General features: G+C 41.7%; 1 protein-coding gene across 1 annotated transcript in view; it reads right to left on the bottom strand.

The window, feature by feature from the left end:
• RCOR1 (REST corepressor 1) overlaps window positions 1-17,543 on the bottom strand; it is a 120,918-nt gene extending 103,375 nt beyond the window's left edge. Inside the window, exons 1-2 of the mRNA XM_008168173.4 lie at window positions 17,079-17,543; window positions 16,897-16,956 (exon numbers count right to left, since the gene is read on the bottom strand). Of these exons, the coding sequence (XP_008166395.1) occupies window positions 16,897-16,956; window positions 17,079-17,274 (256 nt within the window). The 5' untranslated portion in view covers window positions 17,275-17,543. The remainder of the gene's footprint in view (window positions 1-16,896; window positions 16,957-17,078) is intronic.
• Between the last annotated feature and the right edge of the window lie 766 nt (window positions 17,544-18,309).

Raw genomic sequence — 18,309 nt, 5'->3', positions numbered from 1 at the left:
TGCTGTTCTAGAGACTTGCTCCAGGCAAAGTAGCAGCAATTCCTACTGAAGCTGGTGAGAATGAGATAATCAGATAAAGCAGCATTCCACATAATCTAGTCACTCAATGTTTAGCGGGAGCCATCTGGGTGCAGGACAAGGATGTCTGGTTGTGATCGTGCAGGCCCCAGTAGTCTAAACACAAGGTCTTGATGAGGGGATGTGAAAAGTTTTCAGGGAGTTTCAGAACGGCAAAGATTCTAGCAGATCCCGAGTCCCTGGCTGCAATAGAAGGATATTTTTACTACCCCTAAATAAACTTGGAAGGATTAGTTTTCAGAGTAGCAGCCGTGTTAGTCTGTATCCGCAAAAAGAAGAACAGGAGTACTTGTGGCACCTTAGAGACTAACAAATTTATTAGAGCATAAGCTTTCGTGGACTACAGCCCACTTCTTCGGATGCATCCGAAGAAGTGGGCTGTAGTCCACGAAAGCTTATGCTCTAATAAATTTGTTAGTCTCTAAGGTGCCACAAGTACTCCTGTTCTTCTTTTTGGAAGGATTAGATTTTTAATCAGTAAATGTTGATTTCACCACACACACAGGAAAAATATTTCCATCACCCCAATAATCAAACTTTACAGATAGGCAAAGTAAGAAAAATGCTGTTTGACAACTTTATTGGAGTTTAAGGATACTTGCTTTGTATATCTGGACATGTGATATTTTCAATTTTTGTCTTAATGGTTATAAAAAGCTTTAACCTTCTGAATCTCAATATCAATGGTCATTAAACAATTATTGTCTTACACCCTACATAAATTTTTGCAGCAGCAGGAAATTAAGTCTAAATATGCTTAAAAAAACTAAACACATCAATGTTATCTGTTGACATTGTTTAAAAAACAAAACAAAACAAAAAAAAGTGCCACCCCTACTTATAAAGATTTTTTTGTTAGGGTGAGAGGATTTTGATTGAATACACTCCCACACTACCTTAGACAAGGCGCAAGCTGCAAATGCATTAAATTGCTTAATGTATCTTATACTAGCAACAGTCACTCTGGAGGATGTTTAAAAAAAATAAAAGAAAAAAAAAAACCACACACTACTAAAGTGTTAAACATTTTTTAAAATCAGCAGGTATTGCCTTCAAGAGTTTTAAAGGAGCTGGCTCAGAATCTCGCTGGACTATTAATGTTGTTTTTCAATATGTCTTGGAGCACTGGGGAAGTTCCATAACACTGAACTAAAACTAATGTTGTTCTGCCAGTTTTTAAAAAGGATAAATAGGATTACCCAGGTAATTATAGGCCTGTCAGCTTGACATCAATCCCAGGCAAGATAATGTTGCTGCTGATAAGGGAATCAATTAATAAGGAATTAAAGGAGGGTAGTGTAACTAATGCAAATCACTGTGGGTTTATGGAAAACAGATCTTGTGAAACTACCCTGATATCTTTTTTTGATGAGATTGCAAGTTTGGTTGATAAAATTTTGACGTAATAGTTAGATTTCTATAAGGCATTTAATTTTGTACTGCACAACATTTTGATTAAAAAACTAGAAAGACATAAAAAAATCAGCATAGCACACATTAAATAGATAGAAAGTTGGCTAACTAATAGGTCTCAAAATGTAATTGTAAATGAGGAATCATCATTGAGCAAGTCTGTTTCCAATGGGATCCTGCAGGGATCCGTTCTTGGCCCTATGCTATTTCACATTTTTATCAATGACCTGGAAGAAGACATAAGATCACTGATAAAGTTTTCAGAAGACACAAATAGGAGGCGTGGTAAACAACAAGGAGGAGTGGTAAACAAAGAGGAGAGGTTGCTGACACAAAGTGGTATGGATCACTTGGTGAGCTGGGCGCAAGCAAACAATATGCATTTTAATATGGTTAAATGTAGATGTATACATCTGGAAACACAGACTGCAAGTAACATTTACAGAATGGAGGACTATCCTGGGAAGTAGCAAGTGAAAAAGATTTGGGAATTGTGGTGAATAATCAGTTGGACACGAGCTCCCAATGCGATGCTGTGGCCAAAGAGTTAATATAATCTTGGGATGCACAAGCAGGGGAATCTTGAGTAAGAGTAGAGAGGTTATTTTACCAGTGTATTTGGCACTGGTACGACCACTGTTGGAATATTGTGTCCAGTTCTGGGGTTATCAACGTTCTATTTGAATTGTGAAGTTGGAAAGGATGCAGAGAAGAACTACAAAAATGATTAGAGTATTAGGAAACCTGCCTTACAGTAATAGACCCAAAGAGTTAGGATTTATTTAGATCAGCGGTAGGCAACCTATGGCATAAAACCATACTTTTTCTAGTATGCTTATAAAGGTAAAACAAGTTCGCTAACTGTCCATCTTTGCTCCTAGATAAGAACCTGACTATTATAGAGCAGTGGTTCTCAACAGGGGTACATGTACCCCTGGGGGTATGCAGAGGTCTTCCAGAGGGTAGAGCAACTCATCTAGTATTTGCCCAGTTTTACAACAGGCTACATAAAAAGCACTAGTGAAATCCGTACAATCTAAAATTTCATACAGACAAAATGAGACAGTAAGCAATTTTTCAGTTATAGTGTGCTGTGACACTTGTATTTTTATGGCTGGTTTTGTGAGCAAGTAGTTTTTAAGTGAGGTGAAACTTGGGGTAGGCAAAACAAATCAGACTGCTGAAAGGTGTACACATAGTCTGGAAAGATTGAGAGCCACTGCTCTAGAGTACTTCCTGGTTGTACCCAAGTGACCAAATAGCCAGCGTTCCACACCACAGCATTTTTAAATTACAGCCTGAGTGGCTTCTGTTCCGGTGGAAGTTGACAAGTCATTTTTCACCTGAAACTGCAACTGTAGGACAAAACAGGCTTGGTGACAAAGAACATTGGATGGGGTCCTGGATGGCATTTGCTTGTACTTTAAAAGAATCTATGTCTAACAGGTTAGGGATAGTTTTTTGAAAGAAAAGAGTTGCTCAAAATTCAAACCAGAGCAAACAGGAAACTTTTGGGGGATGGGGCGGGGGGGGGAGAAGAGGAGGGATCTTATAGTCCCCTCAATTGTCTTAATTACTGCACAAACTTAGGAGTAACAGGCTAACTGCTTCCCAAGAGATACACACAGTTGTGTTTCTCAAGGTGAGTATATAAAGAATGAAATCCATTAAAGTAGTTGCCATGTAATCAACAAAAAGGCTCCCCAGTTGACTTCAGGGGGTTATTCTGACGACTGTTCCTATACCTCCAAAGTTCTCACCTGCAGGATCTCTCCTCCATATTATTCAATATTTATAGAATGCCTGGGAGAGCTAGTGGGAGAATCGAGCTACATGCTGCTAATAGATGAAGCTGAACCTATCCAAGACTGAGGCAATGCCAGAGAGAAGGTGCTTCAAAAAGAGTTGGTCAGCTCATCAATATATCCATCTATCACAGCTATCTGCAGCCTTGGGGTCCATTTGGACTTAATACTATTGGATCCCCAAACTGCCATGAGAACAAACACACACATCAATCTTCAGATGGCCAGGATGAGGTACAATCCGGTAACTGGGGCATCTCTGGGCAGGGCCTTATCAGAACGAGAATAATGCAACAAACATCTAGTTGCAATTGCATTAAATCACTGCGACTTCGGCTGTTGGAGAATCCACTTCAGGGTCCCTGCCCTGATCCCGTGGAGTGCTCAGAGTATCACACCTAGCTAGCCAAGAGATCAACTCTTTCCCCACAGCCATGGCCTTCATGGCAGCTACAAACCACCAGAAGAGTGAAGCTACAGACCAGGAGAGGGAATGTAGTGCCGGGGAGGATGGGGGCAGAGGGTGTGTGTGAAATTTCTACAGCATAGGTCCAGTAGTTCCTGTTAAACATCCACAGACATAACCTTGCTCAGAACCCATTTCTGTGACTTGGCTTCTCCAATGAGGTGTGTTTTTGTCTGCCCCCCTACTTCTCCCCACCCCGCAAAAAAAGTTTTAAAAGTTGATAAACTATTTCCTGTACAGTCTGGGAACGCACATCGATATTACTATTGAAGTACCTGGGAGGTGCTTAGACAAAGGCGAGGGGAAAGCACACGAGTAATTGATAAGCATCTACTTAGATTGTAGACGCGTTGGGGTAGGGTCCATCTTTCTGTTCTGTGTTTGTATGGCGCCTAGCATCAGGCAGCCCTGGTCCATGACAGGGGATTTCTAGGCACTGTGATAATACAAATAAACGAAGTTCTGCTAGTTTTTGTTTTATTTTTATTTTGCTAAACAGAGGGCTCTGAGTCATCAACCAGAAGAAAGAGGTCGTGAGAGGGATTTTAAAAATAGTTGTGGAATAGATTAGGTGCAGAGATGATGTTCCCATGGGATAGGGGAGGGGAGACATTGCTGGAAGAGAAGGCAGAAAACACAGTGAGGGATAGGAAGAGTGAAAAGTACAGGAAATAGGCTAGAAAACGCAAGTAGTAAGGCTGGGGTAAGGAGAACAAGGTCATGGAATAGGTAGAAGACAGATTTATTACCAGCAGAAATCAGAAGAATGGCCAGGATGTGCCACAAGCATGGCAATTCTTCAGAGGGGCTGATTACAAGAGTACTTGGGGCAAACCAGGCACCCAGTTTTCTGACAGTAGGGAGTTACAGGTCATGTGCAAATAAGGACAGCTGAATCACTGCAAAGGAAGTAGAAGCTGGAAGCGCAACTTTCAGACAGGTTGCTGTGAGAGATGAAGCTAGATAAGAGGGTAGATTTTGCTAAGAAAGGGATGAGCAGGTGTTAGTTGGGGACATCTCTAGGAAAGGATTACTAGAATGGGAGTGATGGCTGTTGCATCATGAGCATCACACACACACACACACACACACACACACACAGGCCAGTGGCCAGAGTGCAACCGATTATTGCTGCAATACATGAAACAAAGGTTGAGTAGCAGTAAGAGAAGAAATATTGGGGTCTGAGCTTAAGAGGCACCAGCAACTCCCATTAACTCTGATCAGAATTATGGGTGCTCCGTGCTTCTCAGGATCATAGCTGTTATTTGCCATGTATCCCCTGCCATATCTTATGACAGACACTGAAGATGGAACAGGGAGCAATCCCTTGCACTACTTCAGGTACTGAATTTCCCTCACCTCTTGAGTGAGGAATTCTGAATCCTAAGTTTGAGATGTTGCATTTCAGTGATAGGAGAACTGGATACACACATATATTTGGACACAAACTTTTGTAAGGTACATTTATGTGAACGCTGTTAGTATTAATTAGAAGCCTTTGCAGATTTAAAGTTAATATGCCTGGTTATCTTGCCTAAGTCACAATTTATATTTTCACAGCAATAAAGATATTTCTAAACTCTTTAGATATGTGGAGCCAATGACCTTTGTTTAGAGTGTATGCTGTTTTTAGTAGTATGTATTTTTAACACTGATTACAATCCTGAGGATACATAAGTAATGCCTTTTATACTGCGTGATTTGAGTTTCACGTGTCATGTATCACCATCATATGGTACTTTTTTTTTTTTTAAAGTTTAAAATGTATTGTCAATAACCGAGGTCACGTCCATCCATTCCCCGACCAACCCCTTCCCCATCCTTAAGCAGAGAGCCACCACACGTGCTACTGTCCAGATGCTGTTTTGTGTCCGTCCTTATCATGCTATCTATCAGACAAAGAAAATCCAGAGCCAGTTAAGAACAAAGTTCTCTTCCCACACACAAAGAGGTGGAATATCAGAACACGTTTTTTTGTTGTTGTTAAGACTACTTAATACCAACACTGAGGCAGCCTGCCTAGCAACAAGTTGAAGTTAAACTCATATCATCCTACTTGTGTTCCCATGGCTACTGTCACGAACAGAGCAGTGGCAGCTGCACAAATCAGGAAAAGGGGTCCCATTAGAGACATATTTAAGATTCTGAGACAGAAAACAATACCAAGAAGGTATGAATGCTGTCTGGTACACTTTCCGCTACAGCCCATCTCTCCATCCCTAAAACTGCTCTAAATAGCCTTCCGTTAGAGCAGTGGGTTCTCAAACTTTTGTACTGGTGACCCCTTTCACACAGCAAGCCTCTGACTGTAACCCCCCACCCCCTTATAAATATAATTTTTAAATGTTTTTAATTTAACAGTGTGGATTTGATTTAAATCACTAGTCAGGAAGATTCAATTTAATCACGGTTTTCTACATAAAAGCGCATTTTTGTTGGTCATTATAACCTTAATATATATTCTTCACAACTCAGATGTAGGTTTTGTTTTTAGAAGGTATACACTATATATTTTTAAACAGTGATTTATTTTGAAAACTTTTCAGATTAGTTTTACAGCTGTATCAGAAAATGAATGATTGTTTGGTTATTTAATTTACCAAAGGTAATTGAAGCAGGTATGTATAAAGCCATTGGGAGGTGAACTATCTCCAATTCAACAGGTTATTCAATAATATTTGGAAGATTTTCTTGCCATGCTGTATTAGGAGGAGAACATCACCAGACAGACATTTAAATTGTTTTATTTAACTAAAACAACAACATTAAGTATTCTGGATTTTTTTCTTCAACAGCAAACATAGAATATTAACAAGCATATGTCCCTCACTTCTCACATTTACCTCCAGACTTTTCTCCTTGTCCAGATCTATTACACCCCCAATCTTTTATTCATTGAACTTTCTGAAACTTTGCACTTTTAGAGAGAGGTAAGGGATTGACTCTGTGTACACAAATTTGCAGGAGGACAATAGAGTTGAGGGCTGTTATTTCTCACCTCTATATATTTATTTAAGAAAATTTTTGCCGTTAAACATGTTATCTCTGGAGACACAAATCCACAGTTTGAGAACTGCAAAACTAAGCATCTCTGATGGTATCTTCTAAACTGACCACTGAGTCCCATTGGGTAGATAAAAAGCTTAACCTAAATAATCTACACAGAAGCCTGTGGAACCCCATAAGATTGGGTCTCTAATCCATGAACTATTGGAACTCCTTTACAAACAACTTTTCTTAAACATTACATGAATAAATTGTCTCATACTATAGAATTAAAATTTATAATCCCTATTCCATGATGAGGTATCTTTGAGCTATAATGTATCTTTAGATAACGCTTTTGGAGGAAAAAAAAGTATCAAAAAAATCCGGTTTAAATCAAATTAAAAAAATCCAATTAAAGAAAAAAATCATTGATTTTTATCCACTCTGGTTTCCAACACCATTATAAATGTTGGCAATGAAGCAGGGTTTGGGGTGGAGGTTGACAGCTCGCGACCCTCCCCTCCCCTTCCCCCCCCCCCGTAATAACCTCGCAACCCCCTGAGTGGTCCTGACCCTCAGTTTGAGAACCCCTGTGTTAAGCCTGTAAAATATTAGTGGTTTGTCATCTAGAGAAGTGATTGAGCCCACTGCTTCTGAGGAATGCTGAAAGTGTTTTAGCTTTAAAAAAAAAAAAATGAATTCGAACTACAGTTGTGCAGCATGACTGAAAACAGCCATGAGCTCCTTACGCAGCCCTTAGCAGCCTAAACAAAAGATGTAGCAAAGGCCACTTGTCAAAGTTGTTTGGAAACAGCATGGTCTAACAGCTTTATTAGTGTTCCATTCTTTTTTCTTTAAAAGTTCAAAAATCATAATGAAGGGCCCAAGCCAGTGTGCTCCTGATTCACAGGAAAGGCAATGAAACTAGAGGGCCCAGAGAGAAAGCAGAGGAGTGGAGGGAATTCCCCAGTTCAGTTCACATCTTGAGGAAAAAGGTGGATAAATATTTGAACTATGAATCCAGACTTTTCCAATCCTGACTTGACTGTTCCCCCAAGATGAGAAACTGCTTCCCTCTAGCACCATTTCCATCTTAATCTTTCACTGTTTATAGGATCTCCATGAGGTTGAGTCTACAGTCCATGCTTTTTCAAATTGCAATGACTAATTATTTCTAACAAGGAAGGAAGCCAGCCAGTCACTTATGTAACAATATATAGTTGGGCTAATAGAAGCAGAATTGCTATAGTTACACATTATTCACTGGCCTATGTTTTTGCAGACTAAATATACAATATCTAAGAGAACAATGTTTTAAGGGCATATACAGGTCTGTCACATCTTACGCACATTTAATATGCGCGATTTCAGCTTTACGCGGTCGGCAAAAAAAAAAAAAAAATTTAATACTGTACCTGTAGTGCGGGCGATTCCGCCCACCATTCAACCCAATGTAATTTTGACTATACGCGGTTTTCGCATTACGTGCCAACCGCGGAACAGAACCCCCACGTAAGATGAGATTCGCCTGAACAAACTTTTTAATGCCCAATATTTAAATCCAGATTAAAAATATATATATCTGTAAATCAGTATAGAGCGAAGTCCAAATGGACTCAGCTATCAACCTGTAGTATAGACGCAGAACCGTACAATAATGGGCATAATCTAGATACCTATACAACAGCATAACTGCACAGATGCCATAGGTGGCATGTGGTTAGATTCTAAATTAGAAAGCTATACTATAAGAGATTCTGTTACTTTCATGAGAATATAATCTGTGAAACCTCTCCATAGTGAGGAGGAACTTGGGGTAGGGGCACTTCTACTAAAGACACAAACTCACTTCCTTGCACTGTTCATTTCCAACACTGCTGCCACTCCACTGAAAGAACGACAGAAGAGAATACCAGTAGCGTCCTGCTTGGAAGCTCCTAATGAACCATGACCAGATGTGATGAAATAGGAAAATGAGATGAGTATACACCAGATCTTCCTCTGAACAGGGGATCTTTGTGATTAGATGTTATCAGTCCACTGCAGCCTCCCACTCCCTCCCCCCCATCAATGCAAGACAAACTCCATTTACTAATACTTCCTTTTGCAGAGTTCAAAGAGTTTAGCTGCTGTGCAGCACTGAATGTTTGAAGATGCTTGGCAGAGTGGGTTAGACACACTAGCTTGGTCTCAAGACCTTAGACCAGAAATGAAGTGAATTTGGTGGTCTCAATGTACCTTCCGTACTAAAAAAAAGTTTATCACATCACTATCAGTCACATTTCAGCACAACTAGTATTAGGTGCTCAAGAGAATAGCCGGGGCTATATTGGAAAGGAAGTTTCCAAAAGGAAAGTTAAAAACAAAACAAAGAAAAGGGCTATTTTTAAAAATTTAAAATAGAATCTAAATTGTCCTGCAAGGAGGTTTTTCCTGTTCATTATTTGAGAAAATTTTAGTTCAAAAGTCAATTTCATGTTTTCCAACACACATATATTTAAAAAGAACAGGAGTACTTGTGGCACCTTAGAGACTAACAAATTTATTAGAGCATAAGCTTTCGTGGGCTACAACCTACTTCTTCTATAAATTTGTTAGTCTCTAAGGTGCCACAAGTACTCCTGTTCTTTTTGAAGATACAGACTAACACGGCTGCTACTCTGAAACACATATTTAAGAGCACAGACATTCTCAGTTTGCCATTTGTTTTAGTTAATTTATATATAGAGGCTCAGAACCTCAAAATGTATGAGAGCAATTGGTAAAGATTTTACAAGGAGGGCAGTCAAAATCCAGTTCTGCTTTCACAATTGGAGGTTCCTTGCTCCAGGTCCACTGAAGTAACCAGTCACTCTAATTATGTTAGATTACAGGCCACTCAGCACTTAGAATTTGTCTTATTTTAGAATTGTAAAGCACCATGAAAACCTATGCTGCAGGATCACAAATAAGGAACATTACTAAAAATTAAATTAAACAAGTTTCCAGAGAACCAGCTGCCCCAGCTGTCCTTGCCTAGCATCTGTTCAGAAACCAATATGGATATTCAGAAGCGACACTGCACAGTTGAAGTGTTTTACAAACCACATCCAGTTATAATACTCCAAAGGTATGTGACAGGACAGAGCCCCCTTAAGTGCATTGTACAGTTCCCCTTGATCAGAGGCAAGATTTCTGAGCTAATAATAAGAACTAATCACAGAGAGCTCTAAGCCTTTCACTTGGCCAAGTTACAAAACTAAATAGGCTGAAAACAAAAGTTTTAAGAGCAACTCATTAAGCAGCAGAGACCAGCTACAACAAAGGATCCACTTTTCATGACTATCAAGTCAGTCCCACCATTAATACACTCATCAAAAAGTGAAGCAGTGACAAGCTTATTATGCAAATATTGCATGAGCCAGGCAGAGAAAGAAGCCACAGGCTCTGGCCACACTGACATTTGTATGTTTTGCTATTTAACAGCAGATAATCTCCGAGACCATCCGCATCCCAGCTCCAGGCATACCCAGTGAGCACCTCCTGCTCTGTAAGAGAGTAACCAGACTGACTGAAGAAAAGACACAGACCCAAGCAACCTTAAAAATGGTTTCTAAGGGCTAAGAGGCCCAGGGTACCAAAGCAACGCTGTATTCTTGTTGGGCTGTAAGAGTTGCATTACTGATACTAGAGATACCTGAACTTGGAGACTGTCCGTCCCACCCCGTTCTCCCTTCCACAATGAAGCTTAAAAAGCACTTTCTTTGGCTAAACCACAAGCACTTGCAGTCATCTCCAGCCTTATACAGAACCAGCCAACACATTCCCATTCTACTCCTGTAGTACAACTGCTATAAAGGGTGGCATAGACACGACATCAAGGCTCATCTGTGTGCTGTACAGAGCCCCGCACAGAAGCCCGGGGGGTGGGGGAGGAGGGCTTAAGTCTCCCCCTGTTCTAGGGTTGCTGGGTATTAGTTCAGCCTTGAGAGCTACCCTAACTTGTACCCACCCATCCACGACTCCTAAGGGCCTTGAGGCAACCAAGAAATAAATACTTAGGACAAAGGAACCCCTCAGCCACAGCCTCTCCCCCATCCTCAATGCACTCCTTGTTAAGGCTCCTGTTTGGGGGCCTTATATCTGCTCTGCAGCATAGCTGGCACCATGGGGCTGTAGGGCACTGATTAATTGAGCCTTGAGGGACAAGGTAGCAGAGAAAGATGGGTCCTGGAAGAGAGCAAAGGGCTGAACAGTGCGGTGCTGCCCCGTCACAGAAAATCTGAACAAAGGCAGTCACCTAAATTTTCCACAAAAAATTATTTTTGTCAGAAGTTTCAATATAGAAGTGCTCTGTCTGAAAGCCAAGATACTTCAATTTGGAAGTGCTGCTGCGGTAGCTGATGGGAGCTGTCATTTGGGTGACAAACTCCCATTCTCCTCTATAGGCCAGGCTCCCTGGTCAGACTTAGTCTCCCATGAAGCTAGAGAGCTGCCAAGTTGATTTCATGAGGGGGCCTCATGACCTCCAGTAACGAGACTGTTGGAGAGGCCTCTTGGCATTGCCCAGTGAAGTGAAAGGCAGCATCTTTGGGCTACTCACGTCACTGGGCAAAGCCAAGAGCTTTGCAGCAAGGGAAGCCATACCAAGAGAAACAAGATGAACCATCTAGTTCATTATACTTTTCGCTCCGATTCCAAATGGATGACCAACGTCTAACTGCCAGGGAGCTGCACCCAAGCTTCCTCCCTGCCCAGGCGTGGTCCCACAACTTCCAAGAGTTACTGGGACTGAATGTATTAGGGGCAGTATGAGCTGGGTCTCCCTGAGGCAAGATTGTACTGACCAAGTCTCTAAAAGCTTTAAAGAAATCAAATCAGCTGCCAGCAAACTAGCAGGGACTTGGCCATTCAGGAGGGACAGGAAACATTTGGATGTTTATGTGGCAGTTCTTAGTACCTGACCAAAGTGGGGTGCATTCCCAGACCTCCAGCATTTCAAATGGCACCTCCTCACATTAAGCAGTTTCTCCCACCTTCTGTGTCCCTGGATCCAGATGCTTCTAGGGTGCTACTGTAATTCCTACCTTAACAGGAATACTTCCCTAAGTCACGAGTGCTCTGGTTTTATTCATTTATTTTTGTAGTATAGCAGGCAAGAGACTGGTGAAGGCCAGCTCTGCTGTAAGCAATCCACAAAGGGTTTCTCCCTCTCTGTCTCCCCCTGGCATCTCCATCATAGATCTGATTGAATTAGGGCACCCTCTGGATTAACCAGCCATTTGTCAGGAGTTCACGTCTACCGGAAAGAAAACAGGAGGATTCTCTCTGAAGATGACTGGACATAACAGAAGTCTGGAGATATAAGAACTAGCTCATACTTGTACTGCTGTAACTAAGATTAAAGGTACTTAGTTGCACTACAGCCACGAGAAGGAGAACTGCACAGGAGAAATTGTTTCTATCTTCTCTGTATTTATAGATTCAGAACAAGTTGTTCTCGTCAAGAAATTATATAATGCTTTTCAAAGTCATTGAAACCTAAATCTTATTTAAAAGTTATTAGCTATGCAAAAGAGTAAAATAAGTAACTAGGTTCCAATATTTCAGCACATACAAGATGAACAAGCAGAAAGCGATCAGGATCAAGTAACATGCACGTTTTTTGTTAGTACTCCTCTCCTCCTCCCCCCACATAAAATAAAATAGATTTCTATTCATCTTTGGGACACAAAACATTCCCTTTCACTAAGTTTTTCCATTAAACACACAAGTACACACAGCTTTTTGTTCTCTTTTTTAAATCCTCAGTTTCTCAAAATGGAGAACTCACAATATATGCTGGCCTACTGATAATACTTTTTATCAGCTAGCTGACAATCAAATGTTGGACTCACAATTCTTTATATTTACTACAGAGGGCAATTGAGGGGGAGGGACAGCTTTTCTCAATGTATTCATTAACTCAAGGCCAAACAGCAAAACTTATCAATATATAAATATTTATAACACTTATGAACAATTAAAAACTTACTTTTCTATTTAAGACAATAAAAGCAAGTCCTGTGTCAAGCTACCAAGACCTGGTTTACCAAAGCAACATGTAGTTGCAATACCTTACATTGGGCCAATGGGTGGGTAGGATGAGAAAGGAGAAAGAGACCAGTATTAATTTAAGGAAAGATTCTACAAAACTTTGTCCATGTGACCTAGTCCTTAGAGCCTGTGTGGCTACAAAATTTGTATCCCTATCCAATCCACAAAAAATGGACCGCGGATGTGGATATCCAGATTTGCAGGGATGTCCTACTGCCAGTAGCCAATCCACTAAAGTCAAGGAGCTACAAAGTAAGGACTATTGCTCCACATGCATAAGTATTTGCAGGTTCATAACCTTGGCTTTCAAGAATCAGACAGATCATCATCAGGCCCCTGCCACATTCAATTTTAGCCATTATAACTTTAAAGAAAATTAAAAATCACCCAGAAAGCCACTTTAATTTAGAAGGAAATCTAGTTAATTTTTGGCTCCAAAAGGAATCTAAAAATATATATTCTAGTTTTAGTATTTTTCCTCACTACTAAAAACCTCTGTCCCATTACAGGAGGTTAGACTAGATGACCCTTCTGGTCCCTTCTAACCCTATGAGTAGCCGAAAGGTGAGGGTTCTCTACGCACTTTTTAGTAGTTTTGTTTTTATTCTGTTTAATAGTTTGTCATTGTAAATCCAGAGAGTAATTAAGGAGACCTTATTCTTGATTTCATGTTGTACAGTATTCACTGCCTCTTTGGTCTGATCTAACTAATGTAATTACAAAATCTGAATCAACATCTTGTTAATGTCTTGCTCGACTTCACTTTATTTTGCAGAATGTACTTCTGAAAAGCCTTCCTAGTTTAATATTCTTTACTATAACTGCCTCACACATGTGCATTATATTTTTATATATATACACAAGAAACAGACTGGACAAACATGACTGCTACTTCTGCTTCTTATACTAATTTTGATTGTAAGCGTTCAGGGCAGGGACTGCCTGTTACTCTGTAGGGTGCCTAGCACAATAGGGCCCCATTTTTGGTTGGTCTTTAGGCACTAGCATAATAAACAAACATGATTAATAATAAATATATCAAAGACATACTTAACTTTAATGCTGAACTGTAGCTAAAAGCATTTACAGTCTCTATTCTAAGATCATGGCCATGATGCAAAAAATCTGGTCTACACTGAGTTTCAGCCTCCAGTACAGCTGCAATAGTGCAGATCCCTAGCGTACACACAGTTTTACACTGGCGCAAGTTTACCCAGGGGCAAGGAGACACTGTTTATACCAGGAGTTTGTACCAATGCACCAGCTAGAGTCCCAGAATAGTCCAGGGCAAAGAAACAACAGGTTTTACAATCCTTTGTTCCCTACTAGAAATAGGATGTTTGGTAAACTGAACCTACAGTCATCGTGTATTATTATAACACTATGCTGTTTGAATTTAGTAGTCATAGGAATTTCCAGGCTAAACAATTGTTTAGGGTTGAGAGATATAGACTCTAGATAACTAAAATTAACACTTTTTGTTGAAAGGTCAAGTTTGACTGGCATTATATTCCAGAAGTACAGTTATTTAGGAATGCATACTATTATTTTTAAAAATAAAATAAAAAAAACTGAATAGGGACGTTCAGAGGAGAAAATATACATTTTTGTGAACAATGTTTAATTGCAAAACTATCGAGGTCGTTTGATAAAATTTAGCATTAGTTTTCCAATCTACGCAAGTAGAACATAGATGTGAGTATACACTAAACTCTTAATTATGTCTAAACATTAGTTGCACAATAATGGCCCAATCCAAAGCCCACTGAAGTCAATGAAAGTCTGCTTATTTACTTTATATCAGGCCATTATGGACTAAGTACTGCATTGTTTACTCAGGCTGAACTTCCACTGAACACTGAAGTTGTGTAAGTTAAATTTATTTTTCCAGCTATGTCATACACTTCCCACCCCACTTGGAAGAAAGATGAGTCAGTAATTAATGCAATAACTTCTACATAGGTAAATCTACAGCATTAACTGAAAACTAGAATAAAATAAATGCAATCCTAAATGTATTCAATTCAGTCATAGCAGTAAGGGGGGTGGGGGGGAGTTGCTCTAGTAGAGAAATGAGGTAAGCTAGAGAATTGATTTGCAAGGTTCAATGAAAAGTGTAAAGTATTGTTGCAACACTTGGCTAGAAGCCAGTAGGATCCATGTACGTTACAGCAATGTTGTGCTTGACCTACAGAATGAAAAAGAGGGTCAATTGCTACCTAATAAGCCCTTCCCCCAGTGGTCAACCAAAAAATGGGAGTTCCCATGTGCAGAGAGACCTTGTATCCTATTCTGTCAACCAGAAGAACCAACGAGAAATGTCTACCCAGGAAGAAGACAGAAGAGACAGGCAATACAAATAAAAAAAAAAAATCTGTAAATAACTATATGAAATGCTGTAACTAAAAAGATGTTCAACCTGAGTATCCACAAAAAATGCATAAGTTAATTGATTTCCAGAGACTGCAACAGTGTAAAAATTGAGAAAAACCAACCTATTCCATTAAATAAAAAGGCACCCAAAACATCTTTATCCTCTGCATTGAGAAGCTCAAGAATATATATTTCTGAATTTAGATTGATATAATAAGTCAATTAACAGCAGGAGTTACTCTCTGGTTTGTTCTGAGAAATGAACTATTGTTATTTTCAAGTCATGTGTTTTGTTTTGTTCTTTTAAGCTGAGAGGTACAGAGGATTCAATTAAGTTTGAGATATGCAAGAGGCAACTCCAAGTGTTAAGACCTCCAGACAGTAAGAGGGTTTTCACTAGCTTTAACCTACAGTTACAAAAGAACAATTAAAAAACACATTTAAAAACTAAGGAAGTCGACAGTCTACCTTTACACACACAGCTGTAGACACATCTATACTAAAATGTTTGAATCGCATGCCTTCCAGTACAACTACAATTCCTTTGTTTGCTCACAATTTGCTTCCATACCACTTTAAATTAGCTTACAAAGAACTGCAGCAGAATAGATGGAATGTGGAACATTTTGGCAACCAACTGGTTCTTTTTAAGATTTTTTTTTTTTTAAACAGCCACATTAGTTTGACTAAAATAGCCATATTCGAATAGATTTCAAAAAGAGGAAGAGGCATTTGTGACTTCATCTTTTTTATTTCTACCCTTATGGTCGAACCCACAAACATACAAGTCGTGTGGAGGGGGGAGCGGAAATCTAACTGCCATTTACGGTCTCTCCTAGCCAAATCAGCTTCTCTGCTTTTCTCCCTGTTTGCAAAGCGCCCTCTGGAAAGCATCTGGACTTCTTTTATTAACCGTTGGGGGGGGGGGGGGGTCGTTGTTCTTCTCTGGCCCTGAATGTCTCGTTTTGGGGGAGGGGAGGGTGTGTGTGTGTGTGTATTTTTTAAAAGTCCTGGGGGGAGGAGAATAGAAAACCCACTAAAGGATTCGATTTCATATTAGTGCCAGGGAATTTGATGAAAGTCCTTTTAATTAGTGCCATGATAGTCTCTTAAAGACCCAGATCCCAATCCGATCATCGTGAATATGAAACTAACCACACCTGAAGAAAGAGAGAGAGAAAAAAATGGGGGGGGGGGAGAGAGAAAGTAGCGCGGCTAATCCCGCTTGCTTCCGTGCCACAGAGTAAGATATTCATATTTCCCTGGGGGAGGGCGGGGGCGAGGAGGGACGTAAATAGATCTATAGCTATAGTTTGGGTTCTATTTCATGGAAAAGGAAAGATCTCCCTTCCCCCTCCCCCCTAGTCTGGAGGCACGTTTCCCCTACACGTTCCCCCCTTGTTGCTGTTCTTGCCTTGGACAGCAGGGTGAACACACACACAAAAGTTGTTGATTTCCCCCTCCCTTTTTAATTACGACAAATCTTATACAACAAAGTGACCTCTCCCCCATCCCCTCAATAAAACAGTCTTATGTCCAGCGGATCAATCCAACCACTAACCCCCAACTCCCAAACGCAGGATGTCAGATCTCCAGCCAGAGACAGACACACACACACCGCCGTTGGAGGCTCCTAACCCACTCACACACAATGGTGCTGAATCCTTAGGAGACGCTAGAAACAAAATAACTCACCCGGATCAAAATCAGGAACCACGGCTTGGTACTGGGCTCCAACTCTCATGCCTCCTCCTGCTAAGATGTCAAAGAGAGAGTCCGAGTTAGAAAGAACGTGCTTCATTGATTGGTGTGTGTGAGAGAGAGATTAATAAGAAAATCGCGGAGCGAGTTTGAGGCTCCCACTTCAGGGGACTTACCATGCTCTTCATCACTAGAGGAGCCAGAGCTGCCTTCCTCCCAGGAGTTGCTGCTGCTATTTCCATTGGGTGCTGCTGCTGCTGCCAAACTTTTATTATTCCCATTATTATTAGCACTGGCGGCAGCAGTGGCATTATTATTCCTGCCTCTTCTCTTCCCTGAGACCTCTGGGCCCTTCTCTATCATGGCTGGCATTTGGGGGTGAACCTGGCAGAGAGATCAGAGTTAACTTGGGGGGCTGGAGGGGAGGGGATGGAGACAAGGGGCTTCTGGAGCCTGGGAGCAGCAGCGGCTGGCAAAGCCCCCGGCTGGGGGGAGAGAGGCGGAGGCGCTTTCAGTGTGTGGCCGCTTTAAATCCCCTGCACGGCGAGGGCTAGAACTTTGAGGCTCATCCCAGCGCTGCACTTCCCTGCACTGGGACACTCGTCAACCTGCGCTGCTGCCTGCACGGCCCTGCCTCCCCCTCCGCTCCCGCGGCCTCCCATTGGAGGCCCCCACATTTTGGGAGGCAGGTGCCTTTGCCATTGGCCGCCCCACCCCGTCCATCAAGCCGGCCCGGCGCTTCCGTTTGTCAGGTTAGGTGGAGGCGTATCGCCCGCTGTACGTGGTTGGGTTTTGCAATCTCTACGCCCAGTGATACAGCCCCTTCCAAGGCTACATTGTATCGGGGAGGGAAGGGGCAGTTTCACGCCTTGGCCCCAGAGGCGCTTCCGAGACGCGGGGAGCTTTGGGGAGGGGCTTGAAGAGGGGGAGGGGATCGGGCGGAGGGGCCCCAGCGAGGGGGCTGCAAACCTCCTGCTTTGAACTCATCAGCATCGGGCTGGGAACTATTTTCCTCCTAGCGGAAGGTTACGCGGAACACGCTGCTCAGTTTGAATGGAATCCCCATACAAAGAGAGAAACTAATTGCTACAAAGTGTCCCCGGGCTGGGGCCGGCCGCCGCGGGGGAAGGGGGGCGCTGGGACCAGGCGGCGGGGCGGCAGCCAGGCTGGCGAGACCTGCCCATGCTTTGGCCGGGCAGAGTCGCCCCTCCAGCGGCAAGAGGAGTTTGGTTGGGCGGGGAGGAAAAGTCCTTGCAATTGCTGGAGTTGGCCAAATTGCCCCCTCGGTGGCGCCGGGTGGGGAGGGAGACCAGGGCATTAGCCGAGGGGCAAAGCAGCAGCTGCCACCCCACCCACCTGAGCAGCAGGCGCCTGGCAAGGGGACAATGGGCAACAGAGTTTAACGAA

The sequence above is a fragment of the Chrysemys picta genome, chromosome 4, assembly GCF_011386835.1.
Source record: "Chrysemys picta bellii isolate R12L10 chromosome 4, ASM1138683v2, whole genome shotgun sequence".
Taxonomy (NCBI): Eukaryota; Metazoa; Chordata; order Testudines; family Emydidae; genus Chrysemys; species Chrysemys picta.
This window is presented reverse-complemented; position numbering and strand designations above follow the sequence as displayed.